Below are 20,345 nucleotides of genomic sequence, written 5' to 3'. Positions count from 1 at the left end.
TTATTTTTTTGTTGCACTTGGCCGGGGCTGGGTTTGAACCTGCCACCCTCAATATATGGGGCTGGTGCCCTACCCCTGAGCCACAGGCACCACCTGAGTTTTTCTCTTATGTGGGCACGGGTTTGATCATCTACTGGCTTCACATCAGCATCAAGTACCTTGGATATTTGGTTTTCCATTCTTATGATACTTTACAAAGACAGTGTGTTTGTTTCAACTCCAGCCAGGTTAATACAAAAGACGTAAAGTCTCCATTTTATTTTAAGACTGAATAGTACTCCATGGTGGTACACATATGCCACAGCTTGGTAATCCATTGCTGGGTTGATGGGCATTTAGGTTGTTTCCACATCTTGGTGACTATAAACCGAGCTGCGATAAACAGACTAGTGCAAATGTCTTTAAGAAAAAATATGAATCGCTTCATGGACTTGCGTGTCATCCTTGCGCAGGGGCCATGCTAATCTTCTCTATATTGTTCCAGTTTTAGAGTATGTGCTGCTGAAGTGAGCACAGGATAAATTTCTGAAGCATGTTAATTATATTGTATTCATGAATCAGAACATTCCAGACTTCGCAGGTAAATGCTGACGTACTTAGGGCTGAAGTGTCAGTGTCTCCAACTTACTTTCAGAAATTTCAGCAAAAATGAATAAGAGTAGAACCCGTGCATCTATATGCATGTGAGAGTGTGTGAAAGAGAGAGAGAGAGAGAGAGAGAGAGAGAGGAAGAAAATATATACAGTCCGAGAAACAAAGTAACTTTTATCTGAGGAATTTAAACTACCAGGCCCAGAGAGGCATTAAAGAAAGACAGAAATCACATCCCACCCCCCTTTGAGCTCTGCATTCATCTCTAAACCTGCTAGCTATTGCCACACGTGATTATCAATTAACCTAATGCCCACCAGGACACTATCCCTGACCCTATAGCTTAACAACATGTGGATGATCATTATTCAGTGTGATTCCTGCAAACCAGTGAGAATTCCTGACAGTCAGCATTGTATTGGCCCTTTGCTGATCCTCCCTCCTGCCACCACTTTCTTTTTGCCTCTAAAAATCTCCTCGTACAAACGCCAAATGGAGCTCATATCCAAGTTCATCTGGGTCTGCGTCTTCCCCGTAGCTCCTCACTTTAGCTCAAGTAAACTCTTTAAATCATACTTTGTGCCTCAGTCTCTTCCTTATAAGTCAAAGAGCGATAGAAAGTAAATGTAAAAAAATGGTAACAATCGGCCTCTGTAGGAAACAGGGCTACACTGTACCTTTACTACCTTGTCGGCTTTTCCATAGTGCTGAGCATTTTGAAATAAAATGTTGGGGAAAACTGAGACCTAAGATAATGGTTTGAAAAATTAGGTTCATAATTATATAGATCTTAGAAAGTAATTAGGTATTACATAATAAATGAATCAATACATGTAAAGTTATCACATCATTAATATTATGACATTAGAGGTAGTGAAGTATCCAATAATTATACAGTAACAAAAAAAAATACCTCTTAACCTCAAAAGGCCAATTTGTGACTTACTGAAAGTTTCTGGCAATGAAAGATGAAAATATAAAAATATCCTTTAGAGAAGATTCCCAACATTTTAGAAAATGACTTGGACGGACCCTTTAGGCACACACATGAAAATTAACACCTACTCACTGATCCTAGATAAAAAGCTTCATAAAAGTGAGTCTAATGGTGAAGATAGAGCTGTTTAACTCACCCAGGAATATACACTGGGTGTTTAGCCAACCTGTGACCTTTGACGCAGTGGATAAAAGACTTTCTATAAGGATTTAGATCAAGTCCTTGTTAGCACAAATCTCTACATGATGTGACTGAGACTGAATTATATAACCCTTGGGACCTGTGAAGCTCACTACTGAAATCACACCATGCCAGTAGAGGTGAGGGGTCCTCTGCAGAAAATGAATGCTGTCACCTGCCTCGGGTGCCTGCTCACTCTGTACAGGGGAGTCCAGGGACACTGGAGAACCTGCCCCAATGAACAGAAGTGACCTGGAGATAGTCAGGAGCTATTAGCCCCAGAAGAACTCTCCATTTTAGACATTGAGCACCCCCCCCCAAAAAAAAATCACTCCTTCCCCCAGGCAAATCCAACAAAGCTTTGTTAAAGACAAGCGCCTGGGCACATATCACTACGCTGCAGAGTTAGGGGATGAGTTTTGTAGGGAGCACATCAGTGCACAGAGGAGGAGCTGGGGAAGTGCTCAGCAAGAAATGGATGTCATCCTCCCATGAGGATGACAGGGACAGATCAACTGGAGGACAGTTACAAAGGCGTGGCAGGGAGTAGAGAAACTAGACAGGATGGTGTCAAGCCAGGGCTAAGAACAAGGAATGGTTACTGCTCCGATGTCTGCAGGGACAAGAAAATGAACAATGGCCAGAACCTGGAAGGAAAGAATCTTAGGAAGAGATTTAAGAGGAGCTGTAACCTACAGCTGAGGAGCAGGCCATCCTGATGTGACCCTGCTGGGAGGAAGCCAAGGAACAGTTAGCCTGACCTTTTCTGCCCCCCACCCCTTCCTGCCAGGACTTGGCATTCGTCAAGCCAACCAGAAGCCAGGGTGCAAGAAGCCCAGTGCTACAGTCCATATAGGACAGCTCCTGGGGCACAGAGCTGGAGACAGAAGGTTTCTGACATAGGCAGGATGTCAGGCACAAACACGTGTTCACCGGCAGAGCTCGAGGTGAATGCAGCTCAGAGTGGAAATGGTGGTGACAAGTGCCCACCAGGATGAATTGCGGAAAGTGTAAGCATTTGAAGAGTGAGTGGATACAACAAACCTGCCCTAAGTCAAACCATTACTACTGGTTTTATGCACAGGATATACACAGTACAACCTCCACAGCTGACCACCTCCCTACACTGACCACCTCCTTTAAGTTGACCTCAGTTTCATAGACTGGACATGCACCACACATACATATCAGGCCAAGTTCCCTCTGTTGACCACTTCCATATGTTGACTCGTTTATTATAGTCCCTCGGGTGGTCAATTTACAGAGGTTCTTCTCTGTGTGTGTGTGTATATATATATATATACATATACATACACACAAACATACATATGCTTATTAAGTGATTTATTTATAGCTAAGTGCTTCACATAACTTTTTATTATTTATTCACTTATCCAACAATATTTACTGAGTTCTTAATATATTTAAGGTATAGGAACAAGGTAGTGTCTGGAAAAAAATAACAAAAGGTTCTAGTTGCTAATTATTTTTAAACTAGCCTAATTATGCTTAAACTTAATTTCTAAATATTTAACTCTTTAAAACCAAGATTATAAAAGAACTATTCACAATAAAAACAATGTGATTAAAAAATGAGCAAGGGGCCGGGCCCAAAGGCTCACACCTGTAATGCTAGCACTCGGGAGAACAGGGTGGGTGGATACTTTGCTCAGGAGTTTGAGACCAGTCTGAGAAAGAGTGAGACCCTGTCTCTAGCAAAAACAGAAAAAATTAGCCAGTCGTCACGGCCTGTGCCTGTAGTCCCAGCTAATTGGAAGGCCAAGGCAGGAGGATCCTTTGAATCTAGGAGTTTGAGACTGTTGTGAGGCAGGCTAAGGCCACAGCACTCTGGCCTGGAGGACAGAGTGAGACTCCACCTCAAAAAACAAACAAACAAACAAACAAACAAACAAAAACAAATTAAAAATGAGCAAAGGACTTACATAGACACTTTTTCAAAGAATATAATAAAAATGAAAAATAAGTACATGGAAAGAAGCTCAACATCTCCAATCAGTAGAGAAATGCAAATCACAACCAAATGAGATGCCACCTACACCCAGTAGCACGGCTACTATCGAAAACAGAACAAATCAGAAAATGACCTAATCATGTGTACCCTTCTATTAATCTGAAGTTAAAAAAAAAAGAAAAGAAACATTGGTGAGGATATGGAAAGACTGGAACCCTGACCACTACTGGTAAGAACATAAAATCATGTAGCTGCAGTGGAAAACAGTATGGCAGTCACTTAAAAAAATCAAAAACAGAATTAACATAATCCAGTAATTCTACTTCTGGGTAGAAATGTCAAAGGAGTTGAAAGCAGGGTCTCAAAAAGATATTTATGTAGCCATGTTCATAGCAGCGTTATTCATAATATAGCCGAGAGGTGGCAGCAATCGGGTGCCCATGAATGAATGAATGAATGAATGGATAAATAAAACATGATGAATAGAAGGGATAGAAACAACATAGTCTTAGAGAGAGAGGTGGTCCTGCAGTGTGCTGTAACATGGGTGAACTCTGACATCATTCTAAGGGAAACCAGTAAGTAGACAAAAATGTCCGGTCCTATTTATGAAGTACCTAAAGTAGTCAGATTCATAGAGATGGAAGTTAGGATCAAGTTACTGGGAGCTGGAGGGGGGAGAAGTGGAGAACTGTTGTTTAATGGGTGCAGCCTGCAGTCTGGGAAGATAAAGTTCTGTGGATAGATGGTGCTGATGGTTGCTCAACAATGTGAATGTGCTTAAAGCCACTCAACTGTACATGAAAAAACGATAAAATGGTAAATTTTATGTTATGTATATTTTGTTACAATAAGCCAGAAAGAAGTTTTCTTTTTTTAAAAAAAAAAAACAATACTCACGGATTCCAGCCCAAATCTTGTGGGTTGACATATAGAATACCAGCTCTGGAAACAGTCGCCGGAGTTGCCGTCCTTAAGTGATGGGTCTCAAACAGAAGCCTCATGTAGGGCGTGAGGGCTACGCGCTCATTGCTGGCCAGGGTCAGCACCTGGAACGAGCAGCAGGGGGAAGCAGAGGAGGGCTGTGATCCAGACACAGAGGCACCGATGCTAACACGGGTACTTAATAGTGAACAGCGCTGTCCCTCAGCAGAAGTGCCAACGGCTGTGTGCTCACTGTCCCAAGTTAGGAGACAGTCAGAATGAAGGTCTAAGTTCTCCCTTAAGGGGACCTGACTGACCTTTGAGGAAGACGTTCACCAATCTGGGCCCATGAATGTCAACCTTTTAATAACCATGGTAATTATGACTAAGCTGAATATAAGACATTCATTCTAAAAGTTGATTATACGAAAAGGCCTGAGCACCACACAAAATAAACTTTCTTGAGAATCTGAACTACCTCAATTATCAATTGTCCTATAGAAACTCATGCAAGTATAAAAATCTCAAACCTGTATTTTGTGATGAACAATGTCTTAGTTCAGCAAGTAGCAATTACTGTTAATTTAAGGTGGTTACTAAATCCATCCTGGAGTAATGATGATTACTGATTCCTCTCTCCTGACCCTAATAATATACCTTGTGTTTAAACAGTATCTCACAGACTGGGACCATCACCTTTTGTCTTAGCCAGGAATGCTGGGTCAACCACAAATGCAAAAATGCCTGAGAAAGCATTTAAACTCAATCCGTAGCTATAGGAACTGGTTCATTTAAATAGCTAAAGTTTATCCATTATCACGTGGCACAAACTTGTTCTTTAGTATTCGACATTTAATCAAAGATGATAAAAGATGTAATAATTTATGCCTCGCTCTTAGAAAACAATAAAATGTGCAGACTAAATTCTTAGATATGTATTTAACTCTCATAAAAGTTATATTTATGCAGGTGACAAGACTATAGTCCCTTTAATTTTTTAATGGTGAAATTAAGAGAATTATCATGAAAATGGCACTTATCAAAATAGTGATTACAATAAAGAATACCAGGTGAATGAGTAAAAACTAGCATTTGCAGGCTGTGCCTGGGGCTCAAAGGAGTAGGGCCCCGGCCCCATATGCAGGAGGTGATGGGTTCAAACCCAGCCCTGGCCAAAAACCTACCAAAAAAAAAAACCCAAAACCCAAAAAACAAGTATTTGCAACAATGAGAGAATGGGACTTTTAAAACCCTCTGGATGTCACGTTTAAGGTTTAGCACTGAAGGATTACTCACCTTGTTATCATCCATGAGGGTATTTAGTGATTCAATCCACATAGGGTCAATGTCTCCATCCAGGACTATCCATTTTGGTCCATCATGCATAAGATTTGCTTGTTCACGTAGAATGGATGAGAAGAGACCTGTAAAATAACAGTAAACAATTTTAATATCTAGTCAAGTTGAGTGCTATTTATTTCTAACATTTGTATTATTGTTCCTGAAAGCTCTTTTATTAACTAAATTTTTTAGTAAAATTTTTATTTTTTCAAATTAATATGGGGGTACAATTTTTAGGTTACATTGTTCTAAAGTTCCATTTGTAGAAGAGCCCCTCACTAGGGGGCATGTTATACATCCTCACAATGGGCACAGTAGGTGAGATCCTGCCTCGTGCCCTCCCTTGTACCCCCTCCCATTTCCCTACCCCTGGACTGGACTATATTAGTGTTTTATCGTTCCTATGAGCATATAATTGTTTATATATTGATTTCACATTAGTACAGAGTACATTGGATATTTATTTTTCCATTCTTGAGATACTTTACTAAGAAGAATGTATCCAGGCAAATGTAAAAGATATAAAATCTCCACCTTTTTAAATGGTTGAATAATATTCCATGGTATACATATACCACAGTTTGTTGATTCATTCATGGGTCGATGGGCACATAGGTTGTTTCCATGACTTGGCAATTATGAATTGAGCCACAGTAAACTAAACATTTAAGAGCAATTTTGCTGCCCTTTTTTTGTGGGTGGTGTGTAACACCTTGAGAGCTATGCATGGGCTCCAGATTCAGCTCTATCATTCACCAAAGAGCAGTGGTTCTTGTCGCGACCCACAGGAACTGTATTAAAGGGCCATGGCATTAGGAAGGTTGAGAACCACTGCCCAAGAGCAAGATTCCCTGTCCTGAGAATGACTTTAACTTCTATGACTGAGCTTCCCTGTATGTCAAACAGAGATAATCGAACCTTCCTTAATGAACAATTGTGTGGATGTACAGAAGGTAACGTACATAAAACTTACACCAAATGAATACATTATCCTTCTTTCATATACATATGTGCAGTATCTATTTTAGATCAAATGTTAGTTTATTTCACCTTTCTCCATTTTTCTATAACAGTTTTCAAGGGGCATAATTCTTAAGCACTACATAGCCACAAGCACTATACATCTCCTACAGAAATTTCATCTTTGGGATATTAAGTTATCATTATTTAACAAGATGTATAGACACAAAAATTTTAAATCCATGGTCCTTTTTGCTATGTGTCTAAGTTTGTGTGTGTTACATGGCATATTCAATGGTTAATTTTTCAAACTCAAATATATAAAACCGCTGTGTGAGAAAAGCTGTATTGATATATGTATGTGGAATATTTCCATTATGAAGTATTTTGTACTAAAAGTAAACTACAGTATCTTGTGGAACCTGCCATCACAATTCATGAAGCCCAGTGACCTTTTCTAAGGGTCACTCATCTGAACAGCTTCCAAAGATCTGCAGCATAAACAGTTATGGTCACAGTTATGATTCTCTCTGCCATAGTCTTTTAGAAAAAGACAGAAGTTGGGTTGAGAGCATTGCCCATGGCAGGAACATCAAGTGCCAAGGCCTCATGATGGAAGATACTTGGCAAATTCGAGGATCAGCAAGTTGGCTGGAATAATGATGACCATCAGTGAAGGGCAGAGTATAGGAAATGGAGCCAGAGATGTTAGTGGTGGTGACAAGGGTGGGAGGAGGGTCCCACCACATACAGCCTTGTATGTCGTGCAAAAGGTTGGATTCTAAGGGTGCTGGGAACCCAGTAAAAATTGAAAGCAGAGCAGTAACATTTGATAGGAGCTCTCTGTCTGCTGTATGTCAAATGAACTAACTACAGACAGAACAGTGGGAAATATTGACTGTGGTAGAACAGTCAGGAGATGATGGTGGCTTGGACTAATGTGGTATCCATGGAGAAGGTGAGAAGGACTGGAAATCAATATATATTTTACAGGTAAATCTTATAGGTTTTGCTGTGAATTTTGATACAGGACATAAGAGGGAGAGGAACTTCAAGGATGATGCCAAGGTTAGTGTATTTATTGAAATAGGAAGCCATAAAAGCCTATAGCAAAGGGATCTTTTTGTCTACAAATACTTCCAGGGCAGGAAACACACCCTGCTGACTTTTGTTTGTGGCACCTACAGTCCTGCCTGCCTGAGCCTCAGTCCGTGCCTTGCATCAGGTACTTAATAAACATTTTCCAAGCTATTCATGCTGACTTCTCTCCTGATTTACAGGGAACCCTGACATAATTGATGTGGGGTAAAACACACCGCTCTGAGTACAAATCTGCGGAATGCAAATCAAGTGCTTATTCAAATCCAGTTTTAATTTATACGTTATAAATGCCGTTGTAATCTGCTATATTTCCAATAACGCCAACACACAAACAGTAAATCTGCAACTATGACTAAAATTGGCTGGTACTGAAAAACGACTTTCTGGATAGAAATAAAGAAATTTTTAGCACTTCAAAAGGGAAATGCTGCTTGCCATCTTTCCATTCTCGGGTAGCGTGATGTATGAAACCAAAGAGTTCATCTGTTGTCACAGCTTTAGGGTTTAAGTCATTCCAAACAGGTTTCTGTTTCATGATAACATATGTTCGGTTCAGTGTTCTCAAAATCTGAGAGGAAGGAAGAGGGAGCCAAAAAAAAAAAAAAAAAAAATTAATACTAATGTAAGCCAGAGGGAAAGAAAACGATTTCTGAAGGATTTTCCTTATTCATTGTATGTTCCTAGATATTCTGTGTGTACTAAGATTGAGAAGGGAAAGTACACACGGGCATTCCCCTTACCATCTTGAAAAGTTTAACCCCACAAAATGCTTACGGAAACAAAATCAGTTCTCCTGATTCTTCAAACCATTTAGACCAGTGGTTCTCAACCTGCGGGTTGCGACCCACAGGAACTATATTAAAGGGTCCTGGTGTTAGGAAGGTTGAGAACCACTGATTTAGACTAAAGAAAGTTTCTTTATTGTTTGAAATTTTTAACCATGTGTGTAAAATGAAGGACTATATTTAAATAAGTATTCATGTTTCAAAAGTCCACTCTGCCTGAATTATTAAGGTCAGTTGTTCTCAAAATATAGCCCATACCCAAATTGTATGGAGGGTGTTAAGACACAGATTTCTGGGCCTAATCCCAGAGTCTACATTAAATAGGTCGGTGGGTGGAAGGGGTTGGTAATCGCATTTCAGTAAGAGTCCAGATGACACTGATGCTGCTGCTCTGGACAAGCTTCCAGACCCAGTGACTTCTTTCTCTTTTTTTAAATTAAATCATAAACACATAGATCATGTATACCTTAATGCATTTATGGGGGACAATGGGTTGATTTCATATAGAATTAGGAATGCTTACGTCACACTGGATAATATATACCTCATCTTGTTTACTTAGTTATTGTGTTAAGACATTTATACTCTATACTAATAGGTCTGACATGTACCCTTGCATTATGCACCATAAGTGTGATCCCATCATTCACCCTCTCTCCATCTGACCTACCCCCTCTGTTCTCAGCCCCTCCCCTTGGGCCATAGTTGTGATCTATTCTTCATACGAAAGTGTGGGTGGCTGTACATTGGTTTCATAATAGTACTGAGTACATAGGATATTTTTTCTTCCATTCTTGAGATACTTTACTAAGTAGGATATGTTCCAGCTCCATCCATGTAAGCATAAAAGAGGTAAAGTCTCCATCTTTTTTTAAGGTTGCATAATATTCCATGGTATACATATACCACAATTTATTAATCCATTCATGGGTCGATGGGCACTTGGGCTTCTTCCATGACTTGGCTATTATGAATTGAGCTGCAATGAACAATCTGGTGCAAATATCTTTATTATAAAGTGATTTTTGGTCTTTTGGATATACACCTAATAGACAAATTGCAGGGTCAAACGGCAGGTCTACCTTTAGATCCCTGAGTATTCTCCATATTTCTTTCCAAAAGGGACGTATTGGCTTGCATTCCTACCAGCAGTGCAGAAGTGTTTCCTTTTCTCCACATCCACAGACCCAGTGACTTACAGAAGTGGTTCTCAGCACCAGACTGTCTTGACTTGGGACAAGATGGGACATGCCTTGGGGCATCTAATCGGTAAAAGCCAAGGAGGCTGCCAAATATCTTACAAGGCACAGGAAAGCCTCCTACACCAGTTATTCAGTCTAAAATGCGACCAAAAAAAAAAAAAATTATGAGACTGAGAAACCCTGATCTAGATAATTAAGGAAAAGAAGTCTTGAGGATGAAAACTTACTCATGGGCATTCAGTACAGGTTTAATTCCTCAACACCTTAACCCAAATATCTGCCCCAGGGCTCCCTTCTGCTCTCTCTGAAAGCCATCACTTTTGTTTTCCATATTTGTCATCCTGACCTACTCACAGGGGTTTTGGAGACCTGAAAAGCAATTGTCAAATACTTTGGAAGGATAAAGTACTAAATAACATGGCCCCGGGCTTCCGTGTTCCAGTTATATCAGCTTAAGTACATGCTGAGTAGGACAGTATTGGTGAAGACTAGATGAAAGAAATTAAATGCCTTAGGAATATTAAGCCTATATTTTTAGAAACCATTAATCTCCTGGAAATTATAGAATTTAATTTTATCCTTCCTTGAACCATGGCCTACATCTGAAACTTACTCTAACGAAATAATTACAGGTCTATCCGTTATCAACTTTAGTATTTCAATTATTGTATTTGTCATGAGAAAAATCTCTATCCAGAGGCTCTCTTTACAAGTGTGCCACTTTGGGTTCTGATCTAAATACTGGCATGTTCTATACACCCATGCTTTACAATCTCTTATGCCCATTCTGATTATTTTTAGTTGTTGGCTACCAAATATGTTTATAACCAAGCATCCTGCATTAAAATGCATGCCGTTCTGCATATACCGTCTGCCAACCAAGAAAATAAGTATGTTGCCAGGACTGTCAGTAAGACCAAACAAAATCAAGCAGTGAACTAAAAATGGGGATAATAATACCCATGGTATATCCTTGTTGTGCAGAGTAAATCACACATTGTGCACTGAGCACAGCACATAATAGGTACCTCAAAGATGTGGTTTTGCGATCTCCTTTTCAGGTTCTGTTTTGGCTCCATGGAGGGGCTACATTTCTAAAAGACTACCGAAAAAAATATTTCTTTTTCCTTAATGATACGGGAGGGAGAATTTAGGATGACTCAGAAAAGATAAAACAGTACTTTTGTGAAATGTAGATAGAGCCCATCAAACCCTGCAAGCCAGATATTTTATTCCAGTCTCTTAATCTGTTTACCATTGATAAAAAGAATCCAAGTACAATTATCTATATGTATAAAATACATCCCAGGTGCATAGACTAGGGTGGCAGACGTCTAAATGCGTGAATGGGCTGCTAAATGTCTCGTGTAGAAATCTCAGTCTTCATCTTGCCTTCCTTTTCCTGTGTGGATGGAATGTTTTATTTGTTTCTCTTTCTCCCTCCTCTCCACATCGGGAAAAATAATATCAATTGATCAAACAGCAATACATGGGCCTCCAGTTCTAACTCTGAATTCTGGTGGGTGTCACTGAAGGGAACTCTTCTAAGTACCATTGAAAATAGGTCTAAATTCAGAAAGCTCCTTTGTGGCTGAAAGCTCGCAAGCAATTCACTGTACCTTACTCTTGCCGGTGCCTGCATTTCCAACCACAAAGACGGAGTGTCGCACAGCCAGCAGTTCCTCAAGCTGGACCACCTGCAGAGCAAACAGCGGGTCCCTGCTTTCCTTCAATGAGTTGGTGACAAAAAGGCAAACCTGCCCATTTGGGGCCCAATTCTTCTTTCTGCACAACCCAACCCTGCCCTCGCAGACAGCAATACATTCAAGGGAAAGTTAAAACCGACCCCAAGTGCAAAGCATAGTTGCTCCTGGATCTCCAGTGCAGGCTACAGAGAAGAAACTAAAACCATGACTCTATGTGGCGGGTTACTTAGTACAGGGTGGGAGTTACTTACAAAAATCAATGGTTCTTCATAACAGTATGTGGCCAATCACCATCGACAATAAGTAATGATTCTTAAATGCTATAAAACATCTACAGTATTACTCTGTTATATGCCCATGTATTCACTAAACTCAAATTCAATATTAACACGCCTCAGCCTTTGATATTTCAGATAATATCTTTCTAAGTGATTCTCATACATGCTGCCTTTCCTCCCCTATTAAAAGGATGGACTAGTGATTTTACTTCCAATGTTCCCTAAAAAATAGAAGAAAACAAAAAAAAAAATTGTTGGTGCATGTCATGAAGAACCAGGATGTTTTATAAATGAATTAAAAGTATGGGCTCGGCGCCTGTGGCTCAAGTGGCTAAGGTGCCAGCCACGTACACCTAAGGTGGCAGGTTCGAATCCAGCTCGGGCCCGCCAAACAACGATGGCTGCAACCAAAAAACAGCCAGGTGTTGTGGCAGGTGCCTGTGGTCCCAGCTACTTGGGAGGTGGAGGCAGGAGACTCGCTTGAGCCCAGGAGTTGGAGGTTGCTGTGAGCTGTGATGCCACGGCACTCTACCCAGGGGGATAGCTTAAAAAGCTATCCTAAAAAAAAAAAAGTATGTTTACACTTGAAAAGTACGTATCCATGTTTCACCTTCTTACAAAACAGGACCGCTCAAATACTTACTTACATTTTTACATTTACTTTTGTTAATACTGCCATATTAAAATGCTTGAAAGCATATATTAAGACCTTACTAAGGTCAGTGTAATGTAAGTTAACATCGCGGTTTAATATCACTTAAGCACAGTTATTTCTACTGCAAATCCCATGGGCTGCCAGGAGAAGAAAAAGCTGCTTTTACTTTGAGAATAAAGCTTTCTTCAGGCTGCAGGCGGAGCTCCAGGGTAGACTGCCTGACCATCTGTTCAAAGTGCAGCTTCCTACTCCGAGGCACATCCAGGGCTGGAAACAGGTCACCAACCAGGCCCAGAAACACTGGGATGTCGTCAGTCACTATTTTAGGCATATTGAAATCCCTTAATGCTCTCATGAGAACCTAGAAAGGAGAACAGAAAACACTTCGTGAAAAACCAATACAGGGTCTAACAAACACCCGAAGAACTAAAGATGTACTTTTTTATATAGACTTTTTATTTGTATACATTTAGAAGGTACAAGTGCAATTTTGCCACGTGGCTGTATTGCTTGGTGGTGAAGTCAGGCTGAGTGTATTTATCACTGCAGCAACACGCACCGTGCCTGTTTAAGATGTTATTTTTAATCTTCACATTGAAGGTATAAGATTCGGCACAGTTGTCTGTCAGGATGGCATTTTATCTATGTGGAGGTGAAAGATTTAAAATTAACAGATGAGAACGTGAGAAGGTTGAACTGAACCGCGGACAAACCTCACAATGAGATCAGCAGTGAGATTCCCCACCCTGCCAATAATCTGCTCTGGTTTCCACAAAGGGTCTGAGGCCCTTCTCTCCTCCAGGTTCAAACTCCAGACACTCAGATTAATCAAGCCTTTTAGATCCTTTTGTTTGAAGTATTCTAAAAATCTCAGAATGATAATCTTAAAATTTAGAGTTGGGGTTTTGGTTCCATAGTGGCTGTAAAGTGAAGAGGGCTTTACCCATTTAAAGTGGTAATTCAAACATCAGAATGACTTTTACAGAAAGAGCTTCGCATTCCAACAATACAGAATAATAGAACAAATAAATCAAATGTCGATCGAAGTTGCGACAAGAGGGAGAAAGAAAGATTGGAAAAGTTGAAAACCACATAATAAATATCCCTTAACATAAAAAATATACTCACAGAATAGAACTAATTTTTTCCTATTTCTTTCTTTTTCTTTTGGCCGGGGCCGGGTTTGAACCTGCCACCTCTACCACCTCCAGTATATGGGACTGGCACCCTACTCCTTTGAGCCACAGGCGTCGCCCTTTTTTCTTAAGTCACATTACATGTCTATACAGTAATGGGTACTCATTGCTCTCACTACTTAATTGGGAAAAATGCATGATGTGTTGTTATCATTTCTTTGCAGGAGAGAGAGTAGAACACTTCCCTAGAAGCTCTGCACAACCAGCCCTGTTTCATTCTTCACCCTAATCTCAAGCCCCATGAAATGGACGGGCTTTCTCCCACTGATTAAGCTACATCTTCACTGACTTTTTAGGATTAATTTCCCAGCTCAATCGGTTTTCCTAAATGTTCTTCAGAGGAAATCAAACCAGGGTTACTAAATGATTTGGTTATAACTGCCAGATACTTTCTGTGTCTGATGTTTGAAAAGTACTGAAATGATATTTTCCTTTCAGATTCATGTCTATATGGCCAGGGGTCAAGGCTGTGGTGGTTTGCACTGGATTTGGACTAGAGAAAAACTGAGGAGCTTAAGGGAGCTGTGACATGCCCTTTATTCAGCTTGTGGTGGCTGGCAAGCTAGTGTAAGAAATCCCCCATAGCAAAGTCTGCCCTAGGAAGTCACTTTAGGAGGGAGGGAGTCCCCTTTGAAAGAAGGCTGCCTTGGAAGTCCACAGAGGTGGAAAGCCAAGGAGCCTTATTTCATGGCCAGAACAAGAGTGGCTCTGAGTCAAGAGCTAATTACATGAGAATGATATCATACTGCTGAATCATGGTTACTGAAGTTTAACTGTGACACCTGCTGGCTTCATAATAGTGACTTAATATGGCACCTGCTGGCCAGCCTTCCAGGAAAAGAGCTTAATCCACTCATCTTCTCTACAATCTCTTTTTACTCCAGACTACTTGTGACCTCGTGTAAGAAACGCTAGTCCTCAGAATACTCTGCACGTTCTGTTTTTTAAAAGTTGAGTCACACATGCCCCCACCATCCAGGTATGTCCTTCAAATTATAGGAGGCCAGTTTGCTGTTCACTCAACAAAACCATGTCAGCATCACATACCTGATCTTCAGGTCTCTTCCTGTCTCCTCGTTTCAGGGAGCCAGCCACAACCAAGACAGACTTAATAGCACGAAGTCCCCAATCATAATGATCCTAAAATCAAAGCATAAGGTTTATTTTCTCAAGAATTGTAGGAAAGAGTAAGATTCTCATTCCAGAAGTAAAACCTGACAGTTAAAAGAATTAAGATAAATACATACTTTGATGATTCAAAATAAAATTTTCTTCTCTTTAAACTTGTGAAAATCAAATCCTGGTAGTGTCCTCCTGCTTCTTTCTGTCCCGTTTTTCTGCCTCCCTCAACCGTCTCTTCTATCCATAGTTCGCAGGGCAGCGTCTGCACAGACCTGCTAACGCAGGACTCGACTCCCCCCACCCAGAAGCCATTCTCCACCTGTACACCTGGGGCCCTGGTATTCTTCTGTCTCTTGCCAGGATTCACTCTCTAATTGCCCTAATTATTCTACCTCTTAATCACTCAGACACTCCTGCCTCGATGCTGGCACTTAATATAATAAAAACCATATTATTAAAATTCAATTATCAACCAGTACCTCTTAGAGACTTCCCCATTACCCCTGATGAAGATGACTCCCCTGGTCTCCGTGCTCCTGGAGGAAAGACTGCAGCTTACTCACTTCCTCCTCCAGGTCTGAGCACGGGTCGGTGCTCAGTTCAGGTGTGCTGAATGAGCTATTAAATAATTGCTCACGTGCGCCTGGCCTTCTCTCTCTCACTTTCCATCTGCACTCCACACAGTAACCCTTCCGTCTGCAGGAAAGTCATTTCACTTCTCAGAGCCTCAGAATCATCATTCATAAGAAGGCAGATGAACGTGTCCACCTACTTGATAGGTGGTTGTAGGAGTAAAGTGAGTGAATGTGAGTACAAATGCTCGGTGGGTAGTGCAATAATACGTACATCTATAAAGGTGCCATTTAATCCATTAGTGAATAATAAAGTCAATTTAGTAGGTCTTGATCATCATTTTTGTTGGTTATAAAATAAAGCAGAATGAAATGGAAAACACTGAGTGTGATGAAAACAATAAAGAGAAGAGGCGTTTGGCAATAATTTGTGACTTGGTTGTACAAATGGGTATGGGAATATACTGAGTCAATAAAAAAGGCATCTTTGGGGTGGCACCTGTGGCTCAAGGAGTAGGGTGCCGGCCCCATGTGCCAGGGGTGGCAGGTTCAAACGCAGCTCTGGCCAAAAACTGCAGCAGCAGCAACAACAACAAAAGGCATCTTTTCCTGTGGATCCAGTAAAAATCATCTGAAGGCCACTGATGCAGAAATAGGCTGGGGAGTGAGGGGAAAACAGATGGGGAAGAAGCAGAGTTTGGCGGGCCAGGAGAATAGAAGGGAAGGATGCAGAAGAAATTTTAGACAGACGTTGAAGAGGACTTGGTGATGTTCCTAAGCATTAAACATTGCCAACCCCTGCTAAAATGATTGCCACTGTTTTCATTACATGCAGTCTCTGAGTTCCAAGCAAGATAGGTTCTGTAGGTTTGTTCTTAAGTTGAATTTATATGTAAGTTGAAACAGCTATATTTACCTATCATCTGTAATAGCCTCCATGTATAAGTGCGAGTCACGTGTCAGTAGGACCTTCATAACTTGAGTACTTACTGTAATAGCCTCTGTTTGTAAGTGGTAGTTGTACGGAAGCCAGATGTCTGTAACTCAGACACTGCCTGTGTATCACTCCACTGATCAAAAATGTCTACAGATTTCTCTCCCAAATCCATCCCTGCAGCACAGGAAGGCATCCAGGAACTGTGTTCCTAAGTCAGCTCTCTGTCCTGGCCATGTGTCCCTAAGTCAGCTCTCTGTCCTGGCCATGTGTCCCTAAGTCAGCTCTCTGTCCTGGCCATGTGTCCCTAAGTCAGCTCTCTGTCCTGGCCACGTTCCTTCTCCCTCCTCATCTCCTTCATGGCATTTCTGTGCGTCGATGAACTCTTTCCTTGCCGCTTTACATTTACTCCCAGCACTATCTGCTCATAATTGGCTACAGGCGTTCTAGAAGGACGGGACAGCACCGAAGTCAAATCTGGCCCCCAAAGTTGTTGACTATGTGGGCTTTGGACAGGTTCTTGCACTTGGTTTCCTGGTCTTGAAAACAGGGCTCATAATAGCAAACTCCTAGACTTGAGAAGATTTAAAAAATATCACACATGGTGCCTGTTCAATCAAGATTGTTCCCTTTCTCTCTAGAAAGATCTGATAATATTTTCAGTTTTTATTTCACATAAACCGAATCACACAGGTTCTCTGAAGTCAGAAATCTGGGTGTTTGATTCATTTGCTTTGTGTGTTTACTCTTTCGTCCTGGTCAGAGAGAAGCTCGCCACTTGGATGCGGCAGGTGCTAAGTGTTTCAGTATCACTGGTGGGAATGAACAGTTACAACTCCACGTTCCCTCATTCAATTACATTTTTTCTTGTGGTTTTTACCCATTATAAAATTTAAATGGGCCTAGTAAAAAAAATATGATAGAAATAAGGAATAAAATAAAAATCCCCATCATTCTACTATCCAGAGGCAAGTGTTAAATATCACAATCTCCCCTCCAAATGTAAATTCACAGTTATTAAAAGGGCAACATAAATTTCTCTCATATTTCGTATCTTACCCTCACAGTGGGCAAGTTCAAATGCATGCATCTGGGTTTACAGGTAGCTGTGTGGTTGCAACTGTGGCATATTATTAATAATACTTTCTTTGTGGTAAGACATTTATAATATACTTGTAGTTGTTTTGAAATGTATCCTTGCATTGTGTACATTAGGAGAGATCCCACCAAATGCCCTCCCTCCACTCATCCTTTCCCCTTCCCTCCCCTCTCCCTCCTCTTCCTCTCTTTTTTCTGGACTATCTTTGTGTTTTATCATTCAATATGAATCATTCATATATATCATTATATGTTGCTTTCACAATAGTATTGAGTATACTGGATCCTTTCCCCCCATTCTTGAAACTTTCATTGTGGAACAGCTGCAGAATAATGTCACCAGTAAAGAATGAAAGGTCCTCAAAAGACCAAAAGTCAAAAGTGACCACAAAGCTAAATTTAAACACATTGCTGCTGATACATATGTAAATTTAAACACAACTGCTGCTGATACATATGTAAATTTTGTGGAACTTCAGCAACTTCAGTGAACCTGCAGGAAGCTTATGACTGGAGAACACAAAGTGTATAAGTTTGGGGGGAAAAAAGCAAAAGTGATGAGAAAAATTTTAACATTCCTTTAGGTGTTCTTCAGAAAACTCCTATGAACACTCTTGTCCTCTCTCGCTAGAAAATAATCTTCTCACCCCAAAAGGGACGCAACATAAAATTCCACTTACAATTACAACATTGATACCATGTAAAGAAAATCACACGGCCAGCTCATAAAACTGTATGAATATAAATGAAAGAGTCAATCTGAAATGTCTCAAATTTCAGAAAAAATTAGGATTTGTAAAATAGAGATTTTCAAAATCTATGGGAAATATTCCTTATTTCTAAGTGTAATTTGGATGATAGCTTACCCAGCACACATATTTCAAAATCCGTTTTAATGGGGTGTCAAAACTGAGAAAAAGTAACAAATAGCCTCTCACCTGCTTGGAGAGGAGCTCCTTGCAGAGGGTGTACAGTGTAATGAACTTCCGGGCTAATGAGCGGGCGTCCACAAAACCTTCAGCAACCAACATAATCTCGCAGATGAGCTCAATGTCAGGGGCCACCATGGCACAGGGTCTAAAGAGTAAGTGTAAAATGTAGTCTTAAAATGTGATAAGGTAGTGAGTACGCATTGCTGAAATCGAGGGATTAATTTGTGTCAGCATTTTAACCATTCCCAAGCAGGTCACAATTTTTCTCTGTCAGTCACAGGTAATGAGACCCCTCATTTCAACTAAAAAATGTCCTCTCATTAACTAGACACATAGGAAATAATGAGAAGTCTGAAATGGCAGGAGCACAGGTATGGGAGTTTAAAGGACATCGTGGATATATTTTGTAAACTTCTAGTGTAAGTGGTCACTGCACAAAGACGAACAGCGATGTTTTGAGATAGACCAGCTTTTCCCTGTGGTTAACGTTGTGACCAGCTTTCTAGAAAACAGCATTGGCTGATTTCCATGGAATAAATCCTTCCACCGTGGCTAAGCTACACACACAGTATCCCTAAATGTGGAGCTGTGAAGAGATGTGCAGAACTGAGTACACACCCACACAGACAAAATAGACAGAACGGACCTCGGGAGCATGACGATTATGAAAATAATTAGGAAGTGGTAAGCTTTGAGGATTTATCACATTTGATTTAATGCAATTTATATAGTCAAAAGTGAACATAATTTAGTTTTTATTAGTGGCTGTGCTTAACAAGCAGCTCATAAAATTCATAAAAATTCAAACACCAGCTCTTGAAAATTCAAACATCCACTTGTACAAGCCACTTCTAGCACACTACTGTCTTGGGCCCACTTGAATAGACTTTTTTTTTTTTGTTACATAGATAAACATTTAATATTTAAAAAACCAAATGCACTCCATTTTACAAAGTACATGTCCTTCCTTCTCTCGCTTACTACATAGTTTTCCATCCCATTCCGTAGTTCATGTCTCCATGACAACATGTAGCTCTTTCAAACTGTTATAACAGGTTCATCATTTGAGATTCTTCCATCTTAATTCCCTTCCTTTTACATAAAGTGAGAGGCAACACCCTTGATACCTAACAGTCAAAGCTAAATGTATAATTCTAAATTTTCTCACAAAATAGACCTCTCTTACTCAGCCTTGTTTTCTTTCCCAGTGTTTTACAGGGCTACGGTGATTGACATAATTGGTTTACTCTTTAGAAGACTCTTTACTTTCTTACAAGATGGTTTTAGTCCCATGAAGGCTCAATTATATAAATGTGGATATTATTTTATTTTTATAATGTGCTCTTATTTTTATCAAACTAATAGATTAATTTTAACAATCAAGTATCATTAATGTAATAAATCAAAAGAGCATCAGGCCCTTATACCCCACCTCATCCTGCCCCATAGTCAGCCACTTTCAACTCTATAACCTGTTTCAACTGATATTTATCTCCATATAACTGAATAACCTGAATAGACTACCATCTCTTGGTCCGCTGTACTTTGTTCATTTGCTATTAGTTGTAAACAAGGGTTCCATCCCTTGTGCACTTTTCTATTATGCCTTCGTCTTCCCATTATTCTTATATCACATTTTTTGTCAATGAGAACTGTTTTCATAATGAAGACTATGTAAATATTTTTCATAGTTAGGGAAGTAATTTAGTATGTTTATATTTTCTGTCTTTATACTTTTTTATTTTTCCTTACATTAATCATTGCCACATTTTTTATTTGCTCAGTTAAAAAAAAAAAAA

General features: G+C 40.1%; 1 protein-coding gene and 1 non-coding gene across 2 annotated transcripts in view; both read right to left on the bottom strand.

Annotated features, from left to right (window-relative positions):
• DNAH11 (dynein axonemal heavy chain 11) overlaps positions 1–20,345 on the bottom strand; it is a 357,421-nt gene that overhangs the window by 194,753 nt on the left and 142,323 nt on the right. Inside the window, exons 36-42 of the mRNA XM_012804394.2 lie at positions 18,553–18,691; positions 14,936–15,028; positions 12,859–13,053; positions 11,673–11,750; positions 8,501–8,634; positions 5,961–6,114; positions 4,641–4,789 (exon numbers count right to left, since the gene is read on the bottom strand). Coding sequence (XP_012659848.1) covers positions 4,641–4,789; positions 5,961–6,114; positions 8,501–8,634; positions 11,673–11,750; positions 12,859–13,053; positions 14,936–15,028; positions 18,553–18,691 — 942 coding nt within the window. The remainder of the gene's footprint in view (positions 1–4,640; positions 4,790–5,960; positions 6,115–8,500; positions 8,635–11,672; positions 11,751–12,858; positions 13,054–14,935; positions 15,029–18,552; positions 18,692–20,345) is intronic.
• LOC111724894 lies at positions 408–514 on the bottom strand. Its single transcript, XR_002773109.1, has one exon. It is a non-coding gene; the product is annotated as a U6 spliceosomal RNA (small nuclear RNA).

This window comes from Otolemur garnettii, unplaced genomic scaffold (genome assembly GCF_000181295.1).
Source record: "Otolemur garnettii isolate 467f Iridium unplaced genomic scaffold, OtoGar3 scaffold00028, whole genome shotgun sequence".
Classification (NCBI taxonomy): domain Eukaryota; kingdom Metazoa; phylum Chordata; class Mammalia; order Primates; family Galagidae; genus Otolemur; species Otolemur garnettii.
The sequence above is the reverse complement of the archived record's forward strand: the minus strand, read 5'-3'. Positions and strand labels throughout refer to the sequence as shown.